The 25,086-nt window shown below is 57.5% G+C and overlaps 2 protein-coding genes across 2 annotated transcripts; one reads left to right on the top strand and one right to left on the bottom strand.

Annotated features, from left to right (window-relative positions):
* Positions 1-4,137: 4,137 nt before the first annotated feature.
* Positions 4,138-5,319, bottom strand: FAM43A (family with sequence similarity 43 member A). Its single transcript, XM_060242794.1, has one exon. The coding sequence runs from the start codon at positions 5,317-5,319 to the stop codon at positions 4,138-4,140; it is 1,182 nt and encodes a 393-aa protein (XP_060098777.1).
* A 4,340-nt stretch (positions 5,320-9,659) lies between these two features.
* Positions 9,660-24,212, top strand: LSG1 (large 60S subunit nuclear export GTPase 1). The gene is made up of 14 exons (XM_060242793.1): positions 9,660-9,816; positions 11,670-11,900; positions 11,993-12,113; positions 14,309-14,395; positions 15,116-15,202; positions 15,531-15,591; positions 17,130-17,306; positions 18,748-19,146; positions 19,347-19,448; positions 19,529-19,672; positions 20,608-20,731; positions 21,858-21,937; positions 23,075-23,248; positions 23,894-24,212. The coding sequence occupies exons 1-14, from the start codon at positions 9,660-9,662 to the stop codon at positions 24,035-24,037; spliced, it is 2,088 nt and encodes a 695-aa protein (XP_060098776.1). The 3' UTR covers positions 24,038-24,212.
* The last annotated feature ends 874 nt before the right edge of the window (positions 24,213-25,086 follow it).

Genomic DNA, 25,086 nt, shown 5'->3' with positions numbered 1-25,086 from the left:
GCCAGCATTGTCTGCTCTCGCAAGCAGCAATTTCCCGAGGCCTCTGGCCCAGTTCTCTTGACCTGAGAGCCAGCATGGACTCGTGGCTCAAGGGTCAGCCTAGGATCTGGGAGACCCAGGTTTGAATCCTCCCTCTGCCACGGAAGCTGCCTGGGGGCCTTTGGGCTACTCACATATTCTCGGCCTCCCCTGCCTCGGACCAAGTGGAGGAGAGGGAAACAGGGGAAGGCATTTGTGTCTCCCTTGGGGGAGAAAGGCAGGATCCTGCCGGGGACCAGCTCCTGGGAGGAAGGGACTGTTCAGTCCGGAGAAGAGGAGACGGATGGGGGACAGGAAGGCTCTCTTGAAAGGTATCTTAAAGGAGGGCAGCAGAGGAAAGGACTCACAATAATGGGTTTCAATTACAGGTGGAAAGAGACTGGCTGGATATTAGGATTTAAAAAAAAATGATGACAACATTGGATTTATATCCCGCCCTTCACTCCGAATCTCAGAGCAGCTTACAATCTCCTTTATCTCCTTCACCCACAACAGACACCCTGTGAGGTGGGTGGGGCCGAGAGAGCTCTGATAGAGAAGCTGCCCTTTCAAGGACAACCTCTGCCAGAGCTCTGGCTGACCCAAGGCCATGCCAGCAGGTGCAAGTGGAGGAGTGGGGAATCAAACCCGGATCTGAGAGGCCTCTCCCAGCAGCTGCCCTTTCAAGGACAACCTCTGCCAGAGCTCTGGCTGACCCAAGGCCATTCCAGCAGCTGCAAGTGGAGGAGTGGGGAATCAAACCTGGTTCTCCCAGATAAGAGAGCTCTGGCTGACCCAAGGCCATTCCAGCAGGTGCAAGTGGAGGAGTGGGGAATCAAACCCGGTTCTCCCAGATAAGAGAGCTCTGGCTGACCCATGGCTATTCCAGCAGGTGCAAGTGGAGGAGTGGGGAATCAAACCCAATTCGCCCAGATAAGAGAGCTATGGCTGACCCAAGGCCATGCTCGCAGCTGCAAGTGGAGGGGTGGGGAATCCAACCCGGTTTTCCCAGATAAGAGAGCTCTGGCTGACCCATGGCTATTCCAGCAGGTGCAAGTGGAGGAGTGGGGAATCAAACCCAATTCGCCCAGATAAGAGAGCTCTGGCTGACCCAAGGCCATTCCAGCAGCTGCAGGTGGAGGAGTTGGGAATCAAACCTGGTTCTCCCAGATAAGAGAGCTCTGGCTGACCCAAGGCCATTCCAGGAGCTGCAAGTGGAGGAATGGGGAATCAAACCCGGTTCTCCCAGATAAGAGAGCTCTGGCTGACCCAAGGCCATTCCAGGAGCTGCAAGGGGAGGAGTGGGGAATCCAACCCGGTTCTTCCAGATAAGAGAGCTATGGCTGACCCAAGGCCATTCCAGGAGCTGCAAGGGGAGGAGTGGGGAATCCAACCCAGTTCTTCCAGATAAGAGAGCTCTGGATGACCCAAGGCCATTCCAGCAGGTGCAAGTGGAGGAGTGGGGAATCCAACCCAGTTCTCCCAGATAAGAGAGCTCTGGCTGACCCAAGGCCATTCCAGCAGGTGCAAGTGGAGGAGTGGGGAATCAAACCCGGTTCTGCCAGATAGGAGTCTGCACACTTCACCACGATACCAGACAGCTGGAGTAGTTCAGCAGTGGAGTGGGCTGCCTAGGGGGTGTTGAGCTCCCCTCCCCAGCTCCCTGGCAGTCTCTTAAGGCAGCAGCTGGACAAACCCTTGTCAGGGATACTCTGAAGTGGCTGATCCCGCATGGGGCAGGGGTGGGGCTAGATGGCCTCCACTGTGGCCCCTTCCAACAGTAGGGTTCTGTCTAAATGACGTCAAAACCAGTGATGACTTCCACTCCCTGATCCTTCCAGCTGGAGATGCTGGGGACTGGACATGGGCAAAGGAGATGCTCTCCGCCCCGCGGCACAGCCCAGCCGAGACTCAAGGTCCGAATTGTCTGCTGTGACCAGCAGCAGATCTTCAGGGTTGCTCAGTCCCCTGTCTGCTCCTTTCTCACTGGTGATGGGGGGTGGGGGTGCTTGAGCTGGGGATCTTCCGCATGCTGAGCAGAGAGAGAGAGAGAGCTGGCACCGCAACCCAGGCTCAAATCTTCCCCCAGTCCGGCAGCTCACTATGCGACCCTGAGGCCGCACCTGGTTGCATCCAAATCCCATTGCAATATTTGGGATGAGCATCACTACCAATAAAACCCACCACAGCCATAAGCAGCGAACTCAATCCTCTCCACAGTCAATGACCCCCTGGAAGAGGCTGCAGGGTTCTGGGGATGGGAGCCGCTGCTGGGCGCAGCCACAGGGTCTCTGGGGTCAAGAGAACTGGGCCAGAGGCCTTGGGAAACTGACACTGCTGGCTTGGAGAGATGGGGTGGCACGGGCTGCCTTTTGTGTGCACCACGGAATGTTGTGCTCAAGCGGCAGCACCTGACCCAGCAGACACACCCCAGGAAATGTTGTCCTGGGCACTGCAACAACACTCCAGCAGTAGGCGGTGGAGCTTGAGAAGGCCGCACCCTCAAGCCTCTCTCTGGCTGTTTCCACAATGCTCTTCTGCCGTCCTTTGGATTCGAGAGCATCAAAACAGCAGCTCACAGCTTTCACTTCTAAAAAGTCAGTGAGTCCCCAGTCCTTTCCCTTGCAGACCTATCTATCAGGGAAGGAGGGGTATTTGCTGAACACCTTCTCCTGCAACTCTGCAATGAGGAAGACTTTTAGAAAACGGGATGTAAGAACGAGCACATTGTTGCAATAGATTGTTAGAGTGCTAGAACACCACAGCAATGTAGCAATTCCTGATGTTTAAAGCCCTCTAAGAAGGGAGGAGGAGGAAGTCGCGGCTGTGGGGTGCTGAGGAAGGGAAGGGCAGAGGAAACTGCTGGGGAGGGGGCGCTCCCTTCCTTTCCAAGGGCCTCTGTCAGGGCGGGGGCAGCAACAAGAGCCACACAGAGAACCAGCCCCCTCCCTGGGGGTCTCTCTCTCACCCTTCCCCCAACGGAGCAAAACAAATTCAAGGGAAATACTTTGGGCAGAATCCTGCACAGGCCTTGTGGCTCTTGAGATGACCTCCTCTGTCTCACCATCTTGGTGCCTTTTTGCCTGTCAGGGTGCAGGAAGCGGGGGGGGGGGGCTTCATGTTCCTGTTTCCTTTTTTACTGGACTATGGCTGCTGGCAGCAGAGTGTGGCGGATATTCAACCACCAGGGCCCATTTCCCTCCACAGCCCTCCCTGCAGGGCAACCCCCTCCATCTTGGGTGGCAAAAAGGATCAAGCACTACCTGATTCCGCTCCTTCTGCCCTGCACGCTGCCAACCCCCCTGCAAGAGCTGTCAGGGGAAAGATTGGGGGGGGGGGCTTGGTCTGTGGCCTCCTCATGAGCCCCCTTCCCCCCACGTAGGGCCCCTCCTGCAGCAGGCCCAGGAGGCACCTTCAAGCCAACAGAAGCATCTCTTCCATTACCTTCCTCTTTATTACCTCCGCTCTTGGGTGCCAAGCAATCCAGGGGGAAAGGAAGGGCTCTGATCCCAGAGTGTCCCCCCCACCCCACCGCAAAAGGCACCCAAGGTCCATTCTCTTCTTCCTCCGTAGGTCCAAGGGAACATCCACATTGACAAGGTGCCTTTTGCACAGCAAAAGAGAACATAGAAACACGGAGATGGGAGGAGAAGCTGCAGGGCCTCCTTCCAGTCCTGTCCAACCTCCATCTTGCACAGACATAACTTAACACAAAGGGCAGCTGGGAGGGGAGGGGCTATTCCTGGGGCCTTCGCCGCGGTGCAAAAAATCCTGACTCCGAGGGAAAGGACCTCAAGGGACCCTCCTTCCTTCCCAGAGATCAGCAGGGTCCTTGTTTTTAAAGGGGGCGGGGAGATGGTCAGGTCAGGGACTGTAAACAAGCCCCCCCCTCCCACCGGAGGTCTCCAAAAGAGGTTTGGCAGCTCTTCCAGGCTTCTGGGGGGGGGGCATCCAGTGTGTGGGGGGTTTCCCAAGACATTGCACGTTGCACCTCTTGGCTCCAGAGTCGCCCGGGGGTCTCTGTGCATGGGGGGGGGTGCTCTGCCTCCTCCAGCCCCCCCCCCCCGGTTCTGCCTGTCCCGAAGGCGGGCAGGGGAGTGCGGGGTGGGGGCCGCTGGCTCAGCCGGTGTCTGGCTCGGGGCTGTGGCGGGAGGCGGCGTCGGGGGGCCCGTTGCTCTCGATGGAGGACTCGCTGCCCGTGCTCTCGCCGGAGAGGAGGCGGGTGACGCGGAGGTCTGCGCGGAGGAGGGCCGGGTCGTTGCCGATGGCCAGCTGGTCGAGGCCGCCGATGAGGGCGCCCAGGGCGGGCGCGCCGTCGAGGGGGGGGAGCAGGAGCGCGTCGTCGTCGTCGCGGTCTTCCCGGTGGTGGCGCCGGGCGCGCTCCTCCTCGAGCTGCTCTCCGCGGGCGTCCTCGGTGATGGCGCCGAGGCGGGGGGCGCTGCGGCTGCGCTCGACGGGCGGCTTGTAGGCGGCGGCGGCGTTGGCGGCGCTGCCGCGGAGGAGGAGCAGGCGGCGGAGGGGCGCGGGGGGCGGCAGGGCGTCGGGGCCGGCGTGCAGGAGCTGCTGGCGGCGGGCGTCGGCGCGGCGCTTGAGGCGTCGGAAGTCGGCGAGGGCGGCGGCGGAGGTCTGGTAGAGGAGCAGGGCCATGGCGCGGGCCTTGGCGGCCTTGGAGACGAGCACGGCGTGGCAGCGCAGCAGCACGGCCTTGTGCTTCACCTCGTGCCGGTAGACCCAGGCGAAGAGGCGCGGCAGGCGCGGGTCGGCCACGCAGTAGGTGACGCGGTGCAGCAGGTAGAGGTGGCCGCCCGGCCCGGCCGTCGACGACGACGAGGAGGCGCCCCCCGCGCGGGGCTCCGGGGCGGCGGCGGGGGCGAGGCGCAGGCCCTGCGGCCCGATGGTGAGCTTCATCTTGGCGCCCAGGCGGCCCGCCTCGCTCTTGGCCCAGATGCGGCCCACGGCGGCGTCGGTGCAGCCCTCGCCCTTGGCCTGCAGCGTGGTGGCGTTGCCCAGGTACAGCACCGTGTAGCTCGGCGCCTCCCGGCTCACGCGGAACTTCTGCCGCCGCCGACGCCCCCCGCCGCCCCCCCCGCCGCCGCCGCCCCCGAAGAGCTGGCCCACCACCCGCCGCAGCAGCGCCCCCTCCGACGACGCCGCCGCCGGCCCCGCGCCTCCCTGGCCCTGCGGCGCCCCGCGCTCCTCCGCCGCCGCTCCCGCCGCCGCCTCCTCCTCCTCGGCCGCGGCCGCGCTGGCGTTGGCGGGGGGGGCCAGCAGCTCGAACTTGTGCCTCTTCCACGGCAGCATCGCGCCCGGCCCCGGGACCTGCCGCTGCTGCTGCTGCTGCGCCCGCTCTTCAGCTCCAGGCGCCCGCCGCAGCCCCGGCCGCCCGCGCATCCCGCCGACGCCGCCGCCGCCGCTCGGCCCCCTCCGCCAGCACCACCGGCCGCCTCCGCCCCCGCCTCCTCCGGCGCGCCGCTCCTGCCAACGCCGCCGCCGCCGCCACCGGCCGCCTCGCCATCGCCGCCGCCGCAGCCGCGCGCCCGTCACATCCGCGCTGCCGAGCCGCTCTCCCCCCCCCCGCCCGCCCCCCAGCAGGCCCCGCCCCCACCCCGGCCCCTGGGGCGCCACGAGGAGGGCCAGACAGGCCCTCCCAGACAGACCCTTAGCAGAGTGTGGCATCGGGCGAAGGCCCCTCCTGGCCCCTGCTGTGACACCCTCCCACGGGCTCAGGCTGCCGGGCTGGCCTCCTTCCTGGTGGTTCCTCCCTGTTAGCACTCTTGGCACCCTCCAAAGTTTCCAGACAGAGTGCAAAGGGGGGGGGGGGGGGGGCTGAGCAGGCGCCAGAGCCTTTCTCTCCCCAGGGCTAGCTGGGGCAGGAGCACCCGTGGCCACAGAGAGGGCAGCAATGGCTTGGGGCAGCAAACCCTCAGAGGGCTGCAGGCTGACCCCCTGCAGCTGGACAGTGGGGATGGGGCTCCCTTCTGCTCCCAAGACAGGAGGAGGAGAGCCAGTGTGGGGGGGTGGTCAAGAGTGGCAGAGCCTAACCTGGAGCACTGGGTTCAAGTCCCCCCCCCCTCCACGTGAAGCCTGCTAGGTGACCTTGGGCCAGTCTGTTTTCTCAGAGCTCTCTCAGCCCCACCTGCCTCACATGGTGCCTGTTGTGGGGAGGGAAAGGGAAAGGAAACTGTAAGCCACTCTTAAGACTCTGAGTGAAGGGCAGGGTATAACACACCCAGTGATATCTTCTTTTCACATCATGGTTAAAATCCCACAGCCACAGACAGATGCCCTGGGCCTTCTCACCTGTGGGTGCAGCTGATGGACAAGGAAGGGAGCCCCCTGTTTTCTCTGTCACCAAAAGAAGGGCACTTCAGGATTGGGCCAGGGGCCCCTCTCAACCAGCCCACAGGTTCACGGTCACCTCGAGGTTGGACAACTATAATGCCGTCTACATGGGGCTACCCTTGTGCCGGACCCGGAAACTGCAGTTGGTGCAGAACGCTGCTGCCCGGCTGCTATTAGGGCTCCCAAGATGGGAGCACATTCGGCCGGGGCTCCGGGATCTGCACTGGCTGCCAGTAACATTCCGAGTCCGGTACAAGGTGTTGGTCATTACCTTTAAAGCCCTGTATGGCCTAGGACCTGCCTACCTTAGGGACCGTCTCTCCCCACACGTTCCCCAGAGAGTACTACGTTCCGGCTCACAAAATCTGCTGGTAGTCCCTGGGCCAAAGGAGGCCCGCCTAAAATCCACCAGGGATCGGGCCTTCTCAACAGCGGCACCTTACTGGTGGAACCAGCTGCCGGAGGAGGTGCGGGCCCTGCGGGAACTAGGGCAGTTCCGCAGGGCCTGCAAGACAGACCTCTTCCGGCAGGCCTATAACACCTAACTGATACTTTGGATGGAACATCTTTGGATGGAACAAAATGCTCTTATAGACCGCTGGCTTTATTTTATCTTGTTTTATTAACTATGCTTTTATTGTATCTGTAAATGTTTTAAATGGAATTGTATGAATCATTATGTTGTGAGCCGCCCTGAGACACTTCGGTGAGAAGGGCGGGATATAAGTTCATTAAATAAATAAATAAATTAAATAAATAAACAGTGCCCAGCCAGTGCCTCTACCAGAGTGTGGGTCCCCAGCCCTTTGGAGCCTGTGAGCACCTTTGGAATTCTGACACCGCATAGTGGGCACAGCCACAAAATGTCTCCCGCAAAATGCTTGCCACAGGAGCCAGAGCCAGCCACCAAATGAGTGCCACAGTCAAGGTCTTTTTGGGCAGCAGCTGCCACCCCAGCAACCTTTGAAGAAATCTGCACAGCCAGTCAAATCTCTGCTGGCCAATCAGAAACCCTGGCTATGCTAAAGCCCCTCCTGCCTCTCCCCCCGCCCCCCACCCGCAGCACACCTCCTAAAACAGCACCGGGAACGGTGTGGGTGGGTGCCATGGTGGCCCCTGCTCTGGAGGGCCAAGAAACAGGGCAAGGAAGCCAACACCTCCCCCCTCCTCCCCGCAATGGTATTCGGAGGTCTTGCTGCCTCTAGGTCTGGAACAGCGCTGCCTTAATGCATGGGCCTGATGGGCACTTGCCCATGGACCCCACGAGCACAGGAGCCACATACTAATCTGTGTATGATGCAGTGCTATTTTTATTCCTGTGAGGAGTAGTCGCAGGGGCCCAGTCCACTGCTTTGCCCAGGGCCCATAATGCTGTTAAGATGACCTTGGTCTGGAGGCTCCACCGTGGCCAGTAGCCGTTGAGGGCCTTCTCCTCCATGGATCTGTTGAACCCCATTTTACAACTGGCTGGGCCTGCAGCCATCAGGACCTCTGCTGGCACTGAATTACTCACTGAGAACGGGAGTCTTTCCTTTTGCCTTGCCTGAACCTATTTCCCCAAAATTCCATGGGCGCCCCTGTGTTCTTGTGGCAGAGGGAGGGGGCCCCCTTTCCGCCCACTCTCTCCACAGCATGCATCATTCTATAAGTTCTATTATGTCTCCCCTTAGCTGGTTTCCCACCTAGGTTGAGAAGTCCCAGAGTGTTGCTGACAGGAAGGTACACCAACCCCCTAAACATCCAGCCCCTTGAGATGCGTGCAGAAGTGCCCACGGGCGGGTGGGATGCCAAAGGAGGTTGCACCGGAGCTCAATGCAGGACAGCCAAGAGCGTGACAAGGTTGGTGTTTTGCTTTTCAGTCATTTCCCGGCCTTTGAAACCCTTTTCACTGGCACTGCACACTGAGTCAACATTCTCATTGAATGTCTGCTAGGAGGACCCCAAGATCTCTCCCAGTCATTTCAGAACCCGTCAGCTTATATAGTAAGAACATAAGAGAAGCCACGTTGGATCAGGCCAGTGACTCATCCAGTCCAACACTCTGTGTCACACAGTGGTAAAAAAAAACCCCAGGTGCCATCAGCAGGTGCATCAGTGGGGCCAGGACAGTAGAAGCCCCCTCACTGCCCCCTCCCCCAGGCACCAAGAATACAGAGCATCACTGCCCCAGACAGAGAGTTCCAACAATATGCTGTGGCTAACAGCGACTGATGGACCTCTGCTCCATATGCTTATCCAATCCCCTCTTGAAGCTGGCTATGCCTGTAGCTGCCACTGCCTCCTGTGCCAGTGAATTCCACATGTTAATCACCCTTTGGGAGAAGAAGTACTTCCTTTTATCCCTTCTAACCCGACTGCTCAGCAATTTCATAGAATGCCCATGAGTTAGAACATAAGAGAACCATGTTGGATCAGGCCAATTGTCCATCCAATCCAACACTATGTCACACAGTGGCCAAAAAAACAACCAAGTGCCATCAGGAGGTCCACCAGTGGGGCTAGAAGCCCTCCCACTGTGCCCCCCCCCACAAGCACCCAGAATACAGAGCATCACTGCCCCAGACAGAGAGTTCCAACAATAAGCTGTGGCTAATAGCCACTGATGGATCTCTGCTCCAGATGTTTATCCAATCCCCTCTTGAAGCTGTCTCTGCTTATAGCCGCCACCACCTCCTGTGGAAGTGAATTCCACATGTTAATCACCTTTTGGGTGAAAAAGGACTTCCTTTTATCCGTTCTAACCCGACGGCTCAGCAATTTCATTGAATGCCCACGAGTTCTTGTACTGTGAGAAAGAGAGAAAAGGATTCTTTCTCTACCTTCTCTATCCCATGCATACTCCTGTCACCTTCTATCATGTCCCCCTGCAGTCGACGTTTCTCCAAGCTAAAGAGCCCCAAGTGTTTTAACCTTTCTTCATAGGGAAAGTGTTCCACCCTTTAATCATTCTAGTTGCCCTTTTCTGCAAGTGACACTTAATGGAGTATATTTTCATTTACGTGACGTCTGCCTGTCGCATTGGGACTCAACGCGAATCGCACAGAATAATCCAATGCAATCGACAGTGTGGAGGAGCAGCCGGGGCGCCCATTCTCGCCGAGGAGCGGCCATCATCTCCGGGCGTCTGGCGCCCCCTGGTGCGCAGGAACGAAGGTGTCCGGAACTACATGGCGGAGACGCGGCGTCCCACCCGGATACTCACCGGTGACGGACCAGCTGCTTAGTGTTATTGGCCGAGCAGCCCCACGTGGCCCGGAAGCGCGGTGGGCCGGGCCCGCTTTCCCCCGAGTGGCGGCGGCATGGGCAAGAAGAAGGCGGCGGCTGCGGCGGGGCTGGGCCGGGCGCTCATCCGGGACCGCAGCCAGCCCCGAGGAGGAGGAGGAGGCCGCCGCGCCGGATGGGTAAGGTCTTCAGCTGAAGAAATCTGCACAGCCGGCCGGGGGTTCTCGGGGAGGGGCGAGCGCCGCTGAGCCAGGCCGAGCTCCTTGCAGCGCAGGCGAAGGAAGGATCCCTCCTCCGGAGAGGGAAGCAGCCCCCTGGGAGGCGGGGTCAGGAGCGGGTGGCCTTTGACTCACCCAGGACAGCAGCGCGCTCTTGGGCTCCCGACGCGGAAGGGGCATAAGGACATGAGGGAAGTCACGTCGATCAGGGCTATGGCACCTCCAGTCCAGCACTCTGCGTCACACAGGGGCAAAAAACCCAGGCGCCATTAGGAGGTCCATCAGTGGGGCCAGGACACTGGAAGCCCTCTCACTGTGCCCCCTCCAGCACCAAGAATACAGAGCATCACTGCCCCAGACATAAGAACATGAGAGAAGCCATGTTGGATCAGGCCAGTGGCCCCTCCAGTCCAACACTCTGTGTCACACATAAGAACATAAGAGAAGCCCTGTTGGATTAGGCCAGTGGCCCCTCCAGTCCAGCACTCTGTCACACAGTGGCCAGAAAACCCAGGCGCCATTAGGAGGTCCATCAGTGGGGCCAGGACACTGGAAGCCCTCTCACTGTTGCCCCTCCCAAGCACCAAGAATACAGAGCATCACTGCCCCAGACATAAGAACATGAGAGAAGCCATGTTGGATCAGGCCAGTGGCCCATCCAGTCCAACACTCTGTGTCACATAAGAACATAAGAGAAGCCATGTTGGATCAGGCCAGTGGCCCCTCCAGTCCAACACTCTGTGTCACATAAGAACATGAGAAGCCATGTTGGATCAGGCCAATGGCCCATCCAGTCCAACACTCTGTGTCACAAAAGAACATAAGAGAAGCAATGTTGGATCAGGCCAATGGCCCATCCAGTCCAGCACTCTGTGTCACATAAGAGAAGCCCTGTTGGATCAGGCCAATGGCCCATCCAGTCCAGCACTCTGTGTCACATAAGAGAAGCCCTGTTGGATCAGGCCAATGGCCCATCCAGTCCAGCACTCTGTGTCACATAAGAACATAAGAGAAGCCATGTTGGATCAGGCCAGTGGCCCCTCCAGTCCAACACTCTGTGTCACATAAGAACATGAGAAGCCATGTTGGATCAGGCCAATGGCCCATCCAGTCCAACACTCTGTGTCACAAAAGAACATAAGAGAAGCAATGTTGGATCAGGCCAGTGGCCCCTCCAGTCCAACACTCTGTGTCACATAAGAGAAGCCCTGTTGGATCAGGCCAATGGCCCATCCAGTCCAACACTCTGTGTCACATAAGAACATAAGAGAAGCCCTGTTGGATCAGGCCAATGGCCCCTCCAGTCCAACACTCTGTGTCCCATAAGAACATAAGAGAAGCCCTGTTGGATCAGGCCAATGGCCCCTCCAGTCCAACACTCTGAGTCACACAGTGGCCAAAAAAGAACAGGCGCTATCAGGAGGTCCCCGCTAGTGGGGTCAGGACACTAGAAGCTTTTCCACTGTGCCCCCCCCCCAACCACCAAGAATACAGAGCATCACAGCCCCAGACAGAGAGTCCCAACAATACACTATGGCTAATAGCCACTGATGGACCTCTGCTCTATTTGTTTATCCAATCCCCTCTTGAAGCTGTCTGTGCATGTAGCTGTAGCTGCCACCACCTCTTGTGGCAGTGAATTCCACGTGTTAATCAGAGAGGGAAAGAGAGGCAGCCCTCTTATTAATAGTTGTGGGCCTGTAGAGTGTTTGGTAGCTCAGCGAAACAGCCCTGTGGAGTTGCTGTGCTTTGTCCAGCTGATGAAGGCCCAGCAGCCTTGCCTGTGACCAGGGTGGCAGCTCTTGCCTTATAGCTCTTCCTGCATCCACGGTTTGGGTTTCCACCATGTTTTGTGGGGTGGCTGTGTAGGGCGTTTTGGCTTGTGTGGAGAAGCCAGCCTTCCAGCCCTGAAGCAGAACAATTCTGATGGCTTTGCTGAGTGCCTGTACCCTTTGGACTTTCTTTTCCAACAGCTCCATACAAGTGAATTAAATGATGGCTACGATTGGAGCCGTCTCAACGTTCAGTCTATCACTGAGCAGAGCTCCTTGGAGGATTTCCTGGCCACGGCTGAGCTGGCTGGCACTGAATTTGTGGCTGGTGAGTTCTTTGAACAGCTGGGGGCCAGATCCTGGATCTTGGGCTCCTACTGACACCCCGCCTCCCTTTTCCCACATTGCCTTTCTCTGCAGAAAAACTGAATATCAGGCTTGTTCCTGCTGAGGCTCGGACCGGCCTTTTGACAGCCAAAGAGACTGAAGAGGTCCATGAGCTTCATGAGCAGAACAAACAGTTCCTGCGTATCCCACGGCGGTGAGTCTGTTTCTTGGCGGCATTCAGCTGGGGCTTCGCATTCTGTGCCCTTGCCCACATCCCAGTATTTTGTGCCTGATTCTCTTGAGTCACGAGGATCAGCAACAGAAGAGGTCAGGGGTACTTGATACGTGATGTAGTCAAAATGCGACTTTTTGATCAGGTCAGCTGTATGTTACACCAGGAAATCTATGACTGAGGTCTTGATGTCTTTAAATGACTAAAAGCAACTGGGATGGGGGCAGTAGATTATTTAGGAAAGGATTATTTAGGAAAGGAAAGGTCCCCTGTGCAAACACCAGTCGTTTCTGACTCTGGGGTGACGTTGCTTTTGCAACGTTTTCATGCCAGGCTTTTTTGGGGGTGGTTTGCCATTGCCTTCCCCAGTCATCTATGTAAGGGAGCAGCAAATGATTTGTGGGGCATTAAGCTCTTGTCTCCTTGCTCTGTTTCCCAGATCTAAATTGCCTCCCCCCCACACAGCTCCTTTGCCATTCCATGGGTGTGTGTGTGCTTCCTTGTTGAGATTCAAGGCAGATCACGGTCTGAGTTACAGCTGCATTGTTAATAGGACCCATAAAGAGAAAAAAGGAAGACAATTCAGATTGAGAAAAAAGTTACATATTTCCCTAGGCACGCATGTAGACATCTGTTTTGTCTCTCTTAGTGTGATTTGAGTGTGAGAGATGCACTGCTTACAGAGGAGTATTGTGTACTGTATGAATAAGGGCGCTTCCTGTAGCATGGGATTAGCGCTAGATGCACCCACATGAAGCATCTTTGAACTGAGTCCGGTCATGTCCTAGTTGGTGTTGTCTCCTTGCCCTGCCACTCACTCTCTAAGGCCCCAGCTGGAGGTCTGCTGCATCCTCTGCTCCCTAATCCTGCTGACAACAGAACCTGGGACCTTCTGCAACCAAAGCAAGCATTCTGCCATTGTGAGCCCCTTCCGCATTCTTTTCCAACTGTTTTTGTGGGTTTTCACATCACTGAAAGAGGAGATTATCCACCCCGTCCAGGCAGTTCTTTTGCACTGTGCAGTGTGCTACAAGTCACGCCTGACAGATTGTTCAGTGTGATTTTTTTCCTCTGCCAAATGTTTGCAGATAATTGAATAATTCTCCTCTCTCCACACATCTGCTTTGGAATGGAAATATTTGAGAAGGGTGGCAGTTCCATTCCTCCCTGCCTTTTCCCTCTAATTTCTGCAAAGTCCCTTTGACCTTTCCTCTCGTTCCTCCTTGACTTAAGTATAAGCTCTGAAACAGATATGCTTCCACTGGGACGTGCTGGCGGGTCAGGGGGGCTGTGCTGCAGGCTGCCCCGGTCCATCTTCCTTGAAAGGGTGCCTGACTTGCTCCAAAGCAGGGCTCTGTCTCTCCCCTGCTGTCCCCTCCCACCTCCCCAGCTCAGGATCCACATCTCTGTTTCTGAAATTGGGAAAAGTTGGGCTGTGATGCTTAGTCCTCCAAAGGGTTCATTGGGCACTGGACTTTAAAAACACCATTTTATAGGCTGGTTCTTATGAGAAGGGAATACGGGAGGAGCTTAAGCCAAGGTGGCTCCATTAACAGGACTTGAGAATGAAAAAAAAGACCTATTTAGGAAATGGAAGGAGGGCCTTATAACCAGGAACAGAAGAACATAAGAGAAGCCCTTCCTCCCTGCTTTTTTCCTGAGAGAGCCAGTTTGGTGAAGTGCGCAGATTCTTATCTGGGAGAACCGGGTTGGATTCCCCACTCCTCCGCTTGCACCTGCTGGAATGGCGTTGGGTCAGCCATCGCTCTCGTAGTTGTCCTTGAAAGGGCAGCTGCTGTGAGAGCTCTCTCAGCCCCACCCACCTCACAGGGTGTCTGTTGTGGGGGAGGAAGAGAAAGGAGATTGTGAGCCGCTCTGAGTGGAGGGCAGAATATAAATCCAATGTCATCGTCGTCGTCTCCTCTAATTTCTGCCAAGTTCCTTTGGGCTCTCCTCTAGCTCCTCCTTGACTTAAGTAGCAGCTCTTTGGTGTGTGCACATTGCCCTGGATGCAGAAAGGCCCTCTGGTCCATTGGGATGCTGTGGATTCCTGCTGTGGAGTTGGATGCCGCTGATGCCATTTCAACACAGACATACCTTTTCTGGTCTCACTTGTGCTGGAGATTTAAAGAGAGAGGCAGTAGTGAAGTGGAATTTTTTTCTGGCTGGTTTTGCAGGCCATATTGGGACAAGCAAACCAGCCCTGAGCTGCTGGACCAGGCGGAAAGAGAGAGCTTTCTGGAGTGGAGGCGGCAGCTGGCCTGGTGAGTGTGCCTCAACCATTTCTGGCCGTTTCATTTTGCAACGTGAGAAGTATCACGGCCCATTTTCCCTGCCAGGACAGTTGCATCTGGGTGTAGGTTCTGCGGAACATGCCTGTTGCTTTCAAGGGGCCTTTGGGGTGGGAAGGAGAAATGCTGGACTCTGCCTCTGGGACAGCTGGCTTGACAGAGGTTGGCTGCTGCAGCCCTGGGGGAGTCAGCAGCACCTCTCTGGGTTGGGTCCTCTTCTTCGGCAGGGTGAAGAACAGCTGTCAAGTCTCTTATGAAAAATTAAAAGTACTGAACTATTCCCTTGAAACATTGGGGCGTGGGCAAGAAAGGCTGCTGGTGGGTCACGGGGACCTTGCTGCAGGCTGCCCTGGTCTATCTACCTTGAAAGGGCGCCTGACTTGCTCCAAAGCAGGGCTCTGTTGACCCCCTGCTGTTGCTGCCTTCTCCCCCAAGCTCAGGCTCCACTCACTTCCCCTGGTGGGCTGGGGCGCCCCTCCGCCTGCAGCATCCTCTTCCCTTTGCCTGGCGTGGGGCAGAGGCCCCGATCCGCAGTGCATGCCTGCTGTTTAAGTTCTCTTTGTGGGCACGAAGGCTGCTGGTGCTGCAGAGCGCTGTTGTCAGAGTCACTCCCGAAACAGCCGTGCAGATGAGCTCTCTGGTTCATGGGCAATAACAGTTCTCAAATCTGATCTGTTCCTCGCCACGCTCAAGTTTAGAGGAAGAACAGAAGCTCATTTTGACTCCGTTTGAACGAAATCTGGAATTCTGGCGGCAGCTTTGGCGAGTCCTTGAGCGAAGGTGATGCTCTTTCCATACGGCAACCGGCCACCCCTCCCTGTTCTCAGGTGGTGGGAGGGGGAGGGGCTGGTAGCAGCTGTGGGAGGTGTGTGTGTGGGGGGAATCCTGCCCAGTGTTTTGCAATCAGAAGTCCCTTTCCAGGGACACAGCACAGGCAGGGGCTGCTGGGGGGGGGGGGAGTGGCAGAAAGGCCACATGACTCCTTGGGGCACTCCCCCCTCCCTGCTCCAAATAGCTAGGCAGCTCTGGTGAGTGGTGCCTTCTGCTCAGCTGCCACTCCTCGGGGAGGGCGAAGGAAGAGGGCAGCTCCCTCCATTCTCTCTTGCAGCGATGTGGTGGTGCAGATTGTGGATGCCAGGAACCCCCTGCTTTTCCGGTGCCCTGACTTGGTGAGCTTGTGCTCCTCTTCATCTCCCTCCCCCCCCCCAAGGCTGCTGTTCTGTGCATGCTTCTCCCAATGCCCCTCCCCCTCCATTCCTTGCCCTGGAATACGTGATGCGGCCGCATTAGGCAGAAGAAGCAGCAGCTTTACAAGAGGAGTCCGAAATGGATTCCAGGAGGGAATTGCAGCCAGGATAGGGGTGGCTGCCCTGAGAACTGACTCGGAGGGTGGCAAATTATGGCACGAATAAGTAGAAGTAAGCAAATAAAGGAAAAGGAAAGGTCCCCTGTGCAAGCACCAGTCGTTTCCGACTCTGGGGTGACGTCGCATCACGACGTTTTCACAGCAGTCTTTTTGACGGGGTGGTTTGCCATTGCCTTCCCCAGTCCTCTACACTTTCCCTCCAGCAAGCTGGGTGCTCATTTTACCGACCTCAGAAGGGTAGATGGCTGAGTCAACCTTTAGCCGGCTACCTGAATCCAGCTTCTGCCGGAATCAAACTCAGGTCGTGAGCAGAGAGTTCAGACCGCAGTACTGCAGCTTTACCGCTCTGTGCCACGGGGCTGCTAAGCAAATAAAGACAGGTGCAAATTAGCTGTACAGAATGAATGAACGTGATAAAACTGGATCTTCTGTCAATTTCTGAAACTTGAACTAAATGTGTAGAGTATCGTAATAATTAATTTTAAGACAAATGAGGTTTTAAGGCAATAAGGTTTTCATGCTATGAAAGTGGGAAGGCCACCACACAAGGGCAGTGTGTGCGGGTGTGTGTGTGTGAAGTGCAGTCACTTTCGACCTATGAGGACCCAATGGACCTCCCGTCGTCGGCAGCCTTTCTTAGCTCTTGCAGCTGGAGGGCCCCGGTGGCTTCCTGGAGTTGTTCCTTCATCTCCTGCTGGGTCTTCCTCAGGTCTGGGTATCCTCACGCTTCCCCAGCAGGACAGCCTGCTTCTCATGCACCCAGATGGCTACTTGCCAAGATGAGTGCCTCTGTGCAGTTTGCTGTCTGTCAAGCTCTCCCTTTGCCGCTTGGCTGCCCTAAGAGTGCCCTTCTCCAGCAGCCCAGAGGGCAGAAGGGAGGGAAGGTCCACCCATGGGGCAAGGGGACCTTTTCAGAGAGAGCTGGAGGGGTCGGAGGATGGAGTCCCACTGCCTATAGATGATAGCTGCGGAGGGGAAACGGTTTCCACCCCATCTCTACAACCCCCCCCCCTCCCATATTCTCAGGGTTGGGGAAGGGGCAGGCTTCTCTGGGCGTGGAAGGCCAGCTGGGGTCCTGTAGGAGTCCCTTCCTGAGGTGAAGGAAGAGGCCCTGGCCTTGACCCTTTAGCCCTCCCAGGGGCAGGCTGGGAGGAGACGGATGCTGGGCAAGGGAGGGAGGGAGCTGCATGGACCAGCCCTGCTGACTGCAGAGGAGCAGGAAGGAGAGGCCGAGGCTCTGCCAGAGAGGCCTGGCCCCTGCCTGAGTGGGGAGGGGGGGTGTTTGTCTGCCCGTCCAGGATGGGGGGCTGATGGAGGTTCTCTCCTGCTTCTGTCTCCCAGGAGTGCTACGTGAAAGAGCTGGGCCCCGAGAAGGAGACCCTCCTCCTGCTCAACAAGGCCGACTTCCTGAGCGAGGGGCAGCGGGCTGCCTGGGCGCGCTACTTTGAGGGCCAAGGGGTGAAGGTGGTCTTCTGGTCAGCCTTGGCGGAGGGGAGGCGGCTAGAGCTGGCCTCTAAGGTAGCCTTCGGAACGCCTTGCTTAGCCACTGCACAGGCGGGCGGAGATGGGGAGGGAAATTCACAAATGCCTCCCGCACGCACATGCATACCAGTGACCCTGTTCCATGGAAAAACCTCCAGGATCCCTTGCCAGCCTGGCCTGAAGAGAAATTTCTGTGGCAATCGGCATTTCCCTGGGTGTATAAGAAAGGGCCACAAGGAGGAAGCACTAATGCAACCCTTCCTGCCCTTCTTCTCATGATCTGCCTAATTTACAGAATCAGAATTGCTGTCAGGTGGCTTGCCTCTCCTCTGCTTAAAAACCTCCAAGGAAGGAGAGCCCACCACCTCCCGAGGAGGAAGCCTCTTCCACTGAGGAACCACTCTAACGGTCAGGAAGTTCTTCCTAATGTTGAGCCAGAAACTCTTTTGATTTAATTTCAACCCGTTGGTTCTGGTCTGACCTTCTGAGGCCAGAGAAAACAATTCCACACCATCCTCTATAGGCAGCCCTTCAAGTCCTTGAAGATGGTGATCATATCACCTCTCAGCCGCCTCCTCTCCAGGCTAAACATTCCCAGCTCCTTCATCATCTTCATCACCCTCCTCTGGACCCCTTCCAGTTTGTCTATATCCTTCTTAAAATGTGGTGCCCAAAACTGAACACAATCCTCTAGGTGAGATCTAACCAGAGCAGAGTACAGTGATATCATCACTTCATGTGATCTGAAAACTATACTTCTGTTAATACAAACTAAAAGTGAATTTGCCTTTTTAGCTACTGCGTCACACTGTTGACTCATGTTCAGTGTATGGTCCACTAAGACGCCTATCCTTTTTGCACATATTACTGTCAAGACAAGTCTTTCCCATCCTATACGATGCATTAGATTTTTTCTACTTAAATGCAGAATTTGCATTTATCCCTGTAAAAATTTATTTTATTTGTATTAGCCCAGTTTTCCAGCCTGTCAAGATCATCCTGTATCCCATTTCTGTCTTCTACTGTATTTGCAGCCCCTCCCAATTTAGTATCATCTGCAAATTTAATAAGTACTCCCTGTATTCCTTCATTCAAATCATTTATAAAGCTGTTGAACAAAACAGGCCCCAGGACAAATCCTTGAGACACCCCACTTGTCACTCCTCTCCAAGAGGATGAGGAACCATTCACAAGCACTTTTTGGGTGTGATCTTTCTACCAGTTACAGATTCACCTAACAGCAACAGGATCCAAACTACATTTTAGCAACTTGTCAATAAGGACAGTATGTAGAATCTTACTGAAATCAAGATAAACTATGTCTACAGCATTCCCCTTATCCAGCAAGATATTAACTTCCTCAAAAAAGGAGATCAGGTTAGTCTGACATGACTTGTTCTTGAGAAACCCGTGCTGGCTCTTAGTAATCACAGCCATCTTTTCTAAGCCACTCTCTGTTTCCTATTCCTTGGTGGAGGCGGCAGAATTTCTTGGCCGGAATGCTGAGCATGCCAGCCAGAAGGAGCAGCAGCCCTCACCAGAGAGACCCAGCTCTCCCTCCTTGTGGTCACCTGGAAGAGGAGAGCAGGAGAGCAGCACAGACGAGGACAGTGAAGAGTACCAGGACTGTGAGGAGGAGGCTTGGCTGACCTGTTCGGAGGAGGAGGAGGAGGAGGTGGCAGCAGAGAGCCAGACCCCAGTTGGGTCCTACCAGGAAAAGCGGACTAGCTGTGCTGAGGCCCTCGGGCCAGGAATCCAGCCCAGCCGGTCCCTCCAAAACAGCAGCCGTCTCGTGCAGAGAGATGAACTGCTGGAAATATTCCGAACGGTCCACACTGGGAAGAAGGTCAAAGAGGGCGAGGTCACCGTGGGGCTGGTGAGTGTTTTGCCCACAGGAAGGAGTAGTGCAGCGGGTGACGCAGGGGAGAGGCCTCTGAGTCAGAAGACTCAACCCATTTAGATCGTGTGGTCTTCTCGTGCTCAAGAGCTGGTTGTGGGGGTCACTGGCTGCAGCCGGGAGTGGGGAGGGCAGGGTCAGCCTCAGCTGAGGCAGCGTGGTGGTGCCTTCCGTCCTAGGTGGGCTATCCCAACGTGGGCAAGAGTTCGACCATCAACACCATCCTGGGCAGGAAGAAGGTGTCTGTGTCAGCCACGCCGGGTCACACGAAGCATTTCCAGGTATGGCTGGGCGGGGCAGGGGGCGGGTTCTCCTCCTGGGTCTGGTTCTCGCAGTCGTCCTGTTTTGTCTCTGCCTGCAGACGCTGTACGTGGAGGCCGGGCTCTGCCTCTGTGACTGCCCGGGCCTCGTCCTCCCCTCCTTCGTGGCCACCAAGGCCGAGATGGTTTGCAGCGGCATCCTGCCCGTCGACCAGATGCGGGACCACCTGCCCCCCGTCTCTCTCATATCCTTTTCGTATTGCTTGTTTTGGGGGGGGGGGTTGGGAGGGCACGCAAGCGAAGCAGGTGAGGGGCCCACTGGGCAGTCTCAGGGACTGGCGGGGCTGCGGCTTGACCCGAGAGGGGGCAGTTGAGCTGGGTTATGCAGAGAGGGGGAAAGCCTCAGTTTGGAGGAGCAGCGGCCTTGTAGGAGGAAAGAGAGCCCAGGGGAGAGCCTTCTCCAGCAAAGGGGGTGCTTGTGATGCAGACCTGAACGGGGGAGCACCAGCCAGGATGGCAGAGGACCGGGCCTGGGTGTCGTGGTTAAGAGTGGTGGGCCCTAATCTGGAGAACTGGGGGGGGGGGGTTGATGCCCAGCTGGGTGACCCTGGACCAGTCCCAGCTCTCTCTGGACTCTCTCAGCCCCGCCTGCTTCACAAGGGGGCTTGTTGTGGGGAGAGGAAGGGAAAGAGGCAGAAAGCCACTCAGACTCCCAAAGGGAGAGGACAGCAAGGCATGAAGACCGGGCTGCGTCTTGGAGGCCTTTGAGAGGGGGGAGGCAGCCAGGTGAGTCAAGGGAGGCGGGGTGAAGCAGGGCCCCAGAGCAGCTGGGCGTGAGTGGCGGAGGGAGTCCCAGGCCCCCTCTGCTGCTGCTTCCTCCGCGGGGCTGCCTTGCCCCCCAGCTCAGCCTCAGCCCCCTTGCCAACTCAGAGTGAGCTTGGGGGGCGGGGGAGGGCTGCAGCTGCCTGGGCTTCTGGCTGGGTCTGTTCTGGCCCTGAAGTGTGGAAGATCAGAAAACAGCAGCCCCTTCCCAGGTGGCAGGACCAGGGAGCTGCAGGCTGCAGAAAGGGGGGGCGGGGGGTGGACCCCTGGGGGGAGGGGCTGCTCCCGTATGGAGAAGGCGGGCTGTCTCCACGCCCCGCCCCCCGCCAGCCTAGGTTTGGTTCCTTCACTTGGCCACGTCTGCCAGCGGATCCCACGCCACGTCTTAGAGGCGACCTACAGCATCAACATTGTGCGGCCCCGGGAGGATGAGGAGGCCCATCGGCCGCCGACATCAGAGGAGCTCCTGACGGCCTACGGATGTGAGTCGTGAGGCTGGTGCAGAAGCCCTGCTCCCTTCCCCCGCCCTTCCCATGGTTGATGTTGAGAACTGGGCTCTGCTGAGAGTTCCTTGGGAGAGAGCGAATGGGGGAGTGCTGGGAGAGGAGGAGAGCTGGAAGCCAGAGCCCGTCTTCTCCACGGATTTTGCGTGGGAAAAAAAGAGCTCCGGCCTGGATGTCCTCATGGGCGGGGAGTGGCTGCTGCCTGGGCTCAGAGGCGCCCTGCTCTGTCCTGGATGAAGAAGAAGAAGAAGAATTGCAGATTTATATCCCGCCCTTCTCTCTGAATCAGAGTCTCAGAGCGGCTCACAATCTCCTTACCTTCCTCCCCCACAACAGACACCCTGTGAGGTGGGTGGGACTGAGAGGGCTCTCACAGCAGCTGCCCTTTCAAGGACAACCTCTGCCAGAACTCTGGCTGACCCAAGGCCATGCTAGCAGGTGCAAGTGGAGGAGTGGGGAATCAAACCCGGTTCTCCCAGATAAGAGCTATGGCTGACCCAAGGCCATTCCAGCAGGTGCAAGTGGAGGAGTGGGGAATCAAACCCGGTTCTCCCAGATAAGAGAGCTCTGGCTGACCCAAGGCCATTCCAGCAGCTGCAAGTGGAGGAGTGGAGAATTCAACCCGGTTCTCCTAGATAAGAAAGCTCTGGCTGATCCAAGGCCAATTCAGCAGCTGCAAGTGGAGGAGTGGGGAATCAAACCTCCCAGATAAGAGAGCTCTGGCTGACCCAAGGCCATTCCAGCAGCTGCAAGTGGAGAAGTGGGGAATCCAACCCGGTTCTCCCAGATAAGAGAGCTCTGGCTGACCCAAGGCCGTTCCAGCAGCTGCAAGTGGAGGAGTGGGGAATCAAACCTCATTCCCCCAGTTAAGAGTCCGCCCACTTCCCGACTACACCAGACTGGACCCTTCCCTGCTTCTGGGGCTCAGGCGGGGCTGGGGATGGGGGGGGGAGGGCCTGCGGCATTCCAGCTCCCTTTGGAGGTTGGGCTGGGCTTCCTTTGCCAGCTTGCCTCCTCCAGGAACTTTCCCTCCCTGAACTGGTTGAGAGGATTTCTGGAGCTGCCTGCCTCACCATGTCTGGCTCTCTTCTCCCCTACCCCGCAGGCATGAGAGGGTTCATGACGGATCATGGACAGCCGGACCAGCCCCGCTCCGCCCGCTACGTGCTGAAGGATTACGTGGCCGTAAGTTCCAGGGGGAGGAGCACCCACAGCTTTGGGGAAGCAAGGAGAGACGATTCCTCTCCCCCCCCCCCCCGCCAAAGTCCTCACTGCCTTGCAGTTTAGATTGTTTGTAGAAGATGAATTGTTTGTCTCTGCTGGCTTTCCAGGACTGGAGGAGCAAAGGTTGGTTGTGGGGGTGCAATGGAAGAGGGAAGCCCCGTCTGTGCTGTCCTGGGGGACTTCTTGGAGCAGGGATGGGGGGGCTAAAATGCAGCTGAAGAATGCACTGTTGTGTCTAGCTTGGAAGAACCTCCTAGTGTGGATCAAAAAATCCACAAAATGGGGCTGTGTGTGTGGTTGTGTGTGCGTGTTTTCTGTGCGCCTGGGAGAAGACCTCTGTTTGTAGAACAACCTTGAGTGCACAGAGGAAGCTCCAGAGCCCTGGGGGCCACGTGTGCAGCTTTGAGACCTGGTGAGGCTGTGATGGGAGGGGCTCCGTGGCTGTTTGGGGGATTCCCGGGTAGCACTCAGCCTGCAAGCCTCAGTCTAGGTGGGGGTGGGGAGTCAATAAAAAGGAGGAGGAAAGCTGTGGAGGGGGTGAGTGGGGCGGGCAGGCAGTTGCTGCTGGGGGAGAAACCAAAGGGCTGGTCGGTTGGTTGCGGGGGCGGGGGGGAGAGGCTGCAGGGACTTCTGAGGGAGAGAGAAGAGGGAAAGGCAGAGGGGGAGTGGTGATGGTGGTGGTGATGTGGGGAATGAGTTTTCCCCTCCACAAGCCTTTGCAGGCCCCCCACCTGTAATTTCAAGTTAAAGGGGCTTAATTAGGACATGAATTGCCAGTTTAACTGCCTGTGTTCTAGTATTAGGAGTTGAATATTTGGGAATGTTGACGCCATGGGGGGAGGGGGACTTCCTGAAAGCTTTTGGGAAAAGCTGAAATATATGAAATACCTGCCAGTCTACACGTAGAGAAGAACCGGGGAGAGTCTCAGGAATAACCTTCTCGTGGTGTGGTCGTGTGCGCTGGGCCTGCCATGGGCTGTGGGGAGCTGTGCTCTGCTGGGTGGGGGTGTGGGGTGGGCAGGGGCTCTGCTTCCTCGAAGGCCAAGGGGCAGGTGAGTCTGCCTGGGCAGGTTCCTTTGGACTCTCTTCCCTCCGCAGGGGAAGCTGCTCTATTGCCACCCCCCTCCCGGAGCCGTCCCTGAGTCCTTCCAGCTGCATCCCAGAAGGGGCGCTGCAGGCAAAGGGGGACATCCTTCTGCAGAGACGCCGGCCGGCTGGAACCCGAAGGCCAAGCAGATTGACAACCCGGTGGACAGGGCCTTCTTCGGCCAGGTGAGGAGGGGCACGCTCAGCCTCCTGCTCTCCTCCCTGCCTGCTTTGGCCGGCTGCAGCTTTCAGGACGTCCTGCTCCAGGCCCTGCCTGCTTCCTGCAGCCCGAGACCCAGGAGAGAGGGGAGGGAGGGCGCGCCCCCTGCTTCCTCTGCCCCACCCGAATTCACTTTGTCAGCAGGATCCGTGGTGCCTGGAGGGGTCAGGTCCTGCTTCCCAGCAGCCTTAGAGGAAGGGGGCTGTGGGGCCCAGGGAGCTGCCCGGCCCCTTGGAAGAAGAGCTTTGCCCCAGCTGCCTTCTCTGCCCTTCAGCCTCTTGGCAGTCCGACCCGCCTCCTGCATGACATGGCAGTGGGCAGCCAGAGGGGCCCCGTGATCCAGGGGCTGGGCTGGGAGCCCCAGGGCTGAGTCCCCCCCTTCTGCTGTGCAAGCTGGCTTTGGGCCAGTCCCCCCCAGGGAGATCCCAGTCCAGTCCCCCCGTAGAGACCAGCAGGATTCCCAGGGGCTGAGCTGTGGAGAAATGGGCCTGCTTTGGCTCTCAGAAGCTCTTGGGGGTCTTTTCTGCCGCTGGACTCCAGTGTAGTGGCCCTGTTGCCCACCAGGAGGGGCGGGACAGCCCAGGTGCTGAAGGAAGGCCTCTTTCTGGCAGGAGACCGTCCGAGCGCTGGTGCGGGGGGGGCATTCTCCGGCGGCCCCCCCTGCTGAGGCCAGCCACGGCAAGCCCTGGAAGAAGCACGGCAACAGGAACAAGAAGGAGAAGATCCGCCGCCTGACGAAGCACCTGGAGGCATAGTGGACTCTGGAGCCACAACCCCCCCCCCTTGCTCTGCCCCCGCAGGAGGAGGGGCTTGGAGGCGGTCCTTTGCGTCGCTCTGGCCTCAGCCCCCCCCCTCCCTCTGGCTGCCGCTTGGAGGAGGAGGAAGGCCCCCCCCCCCTTCTTTCGGAATAAAGTTTTCTGGCCTTTCTCATCTCCTTCCTGTCAGTGAGCCCCTGGGCCCTTGCCTGCCCCTCCTCTGAGTCCAGCCCCATCCCTGCTCTGCTCTGGGGCTGGGAGGGGACGCCTGGAGCCAGGAAGCTGCTGCAGGGGAGGGGTCCGGTAATTCGTGGAATCACTAGAGTCCGAGGGAGCCGCGGAGGCCATCTAGTCCAACCCCCTGCGCAGGGCAGCATCGGCCCCCTAGAGGGGGGTGGCCAACGGGAGCTCTCCAGATGTTTTTTGCCTACAACTCCCATCAGCCCCAGCCAGCATGGCCAATGGCTGGGGCTGATGGGAGTTGTAGGCAAAGAAACATCTGGAGCTACCGTTGGCCACCCCAGCCCTGGAGCATCCCTTGTCCAGCTGCTGCTTGAAAACTCCCCGGAGGGGGAGCTGCTGACCCCCCCCCCCCAACCTTCAGCAGGGGTCTTCCTGCCCATAATTGAAACCCATTGTTGCAAGTCCAGAGGAGAGATGCTTCCCTCCCCCCACCCCCCTTCCTGAGCCCTTCTGCCTCTCCTCCGGGGGCTTCTGGGCCCCTCATCAGCCTTGAGCCTCTGGCCGCTGTGTGACACAGAGAGTTCACTTATGCGCTTCTGGCCTCTCTTGTCCTCCATGATACAGAACTGCTAATTTGGTTTTTATGATGGGATTCTCAGCTAACCTTCCTACATCAGCTCCTCCCTCATCTACAGAATTTTCAACTACAAGATTTGTTATGGAATTCACACCAAAACTGCCCGGCTGAGATTTTAATGCACTTTTGGAGAAGGGCCAAGGTCACGTTTTCCCCGTCGTCCTTGCCCAGACTGGTGCTCCTGTGTCTCAGGCTGGCTCAGCGCAGGAGTCCTCTCGGGCAACTCATG

The sequence above is a fragment of the Heteronotia binoei genome, chromosome 6 (assembly GCF_032191835.1).
Source record: "Heteronotia binoei isolate CCM8104 ecotype False Entrance Well chromosome 6, APGP_CSIRO_Hbin_v1, whole genome shotgun sequence".
NCBI classification, from domain to species: domain Eukaryota; kingdom Metazoa; phylum Chordata; class Lepidosauria; order Squamata; family Gekkonidae; genus Heteronotia; species Heteronotia binoei.
This window is presented reverse-complemented; position numbering and strand designations above follow the sequence as displayed.

Coding starts and splice junctions, on each gene's coding strand:
- FAM43A (XM_060242794.1), bottom strand. CDS start 5,319: ATGCTGCCGTGGAAGAGGCACAAGTTCGAGCTGCTGGCCCCCCCCGCC.
- LSG1 (XM_060242793.1), top strand. CDS start 9,660: ATGGGCAAGAAGAAGGCGGCGGCTGCGGCGGGGCTGGGCCGGGCGCTC. Junction 15,592..17,129: donor TTTTCCGGTGCCCTGACTTG/GTGAGCTTGTGC, acceptor TCTGTCTCCCAG/GAGTGCTACGTGAAAGAGCT. Junction 17,307..18,747: donor GGCTAGAGCTGGCCTCTAAG/GTAGCCTTCGGA, acceptor TCCTTGGTGGAG/GCGGCAGAATTTCTTGGCCG.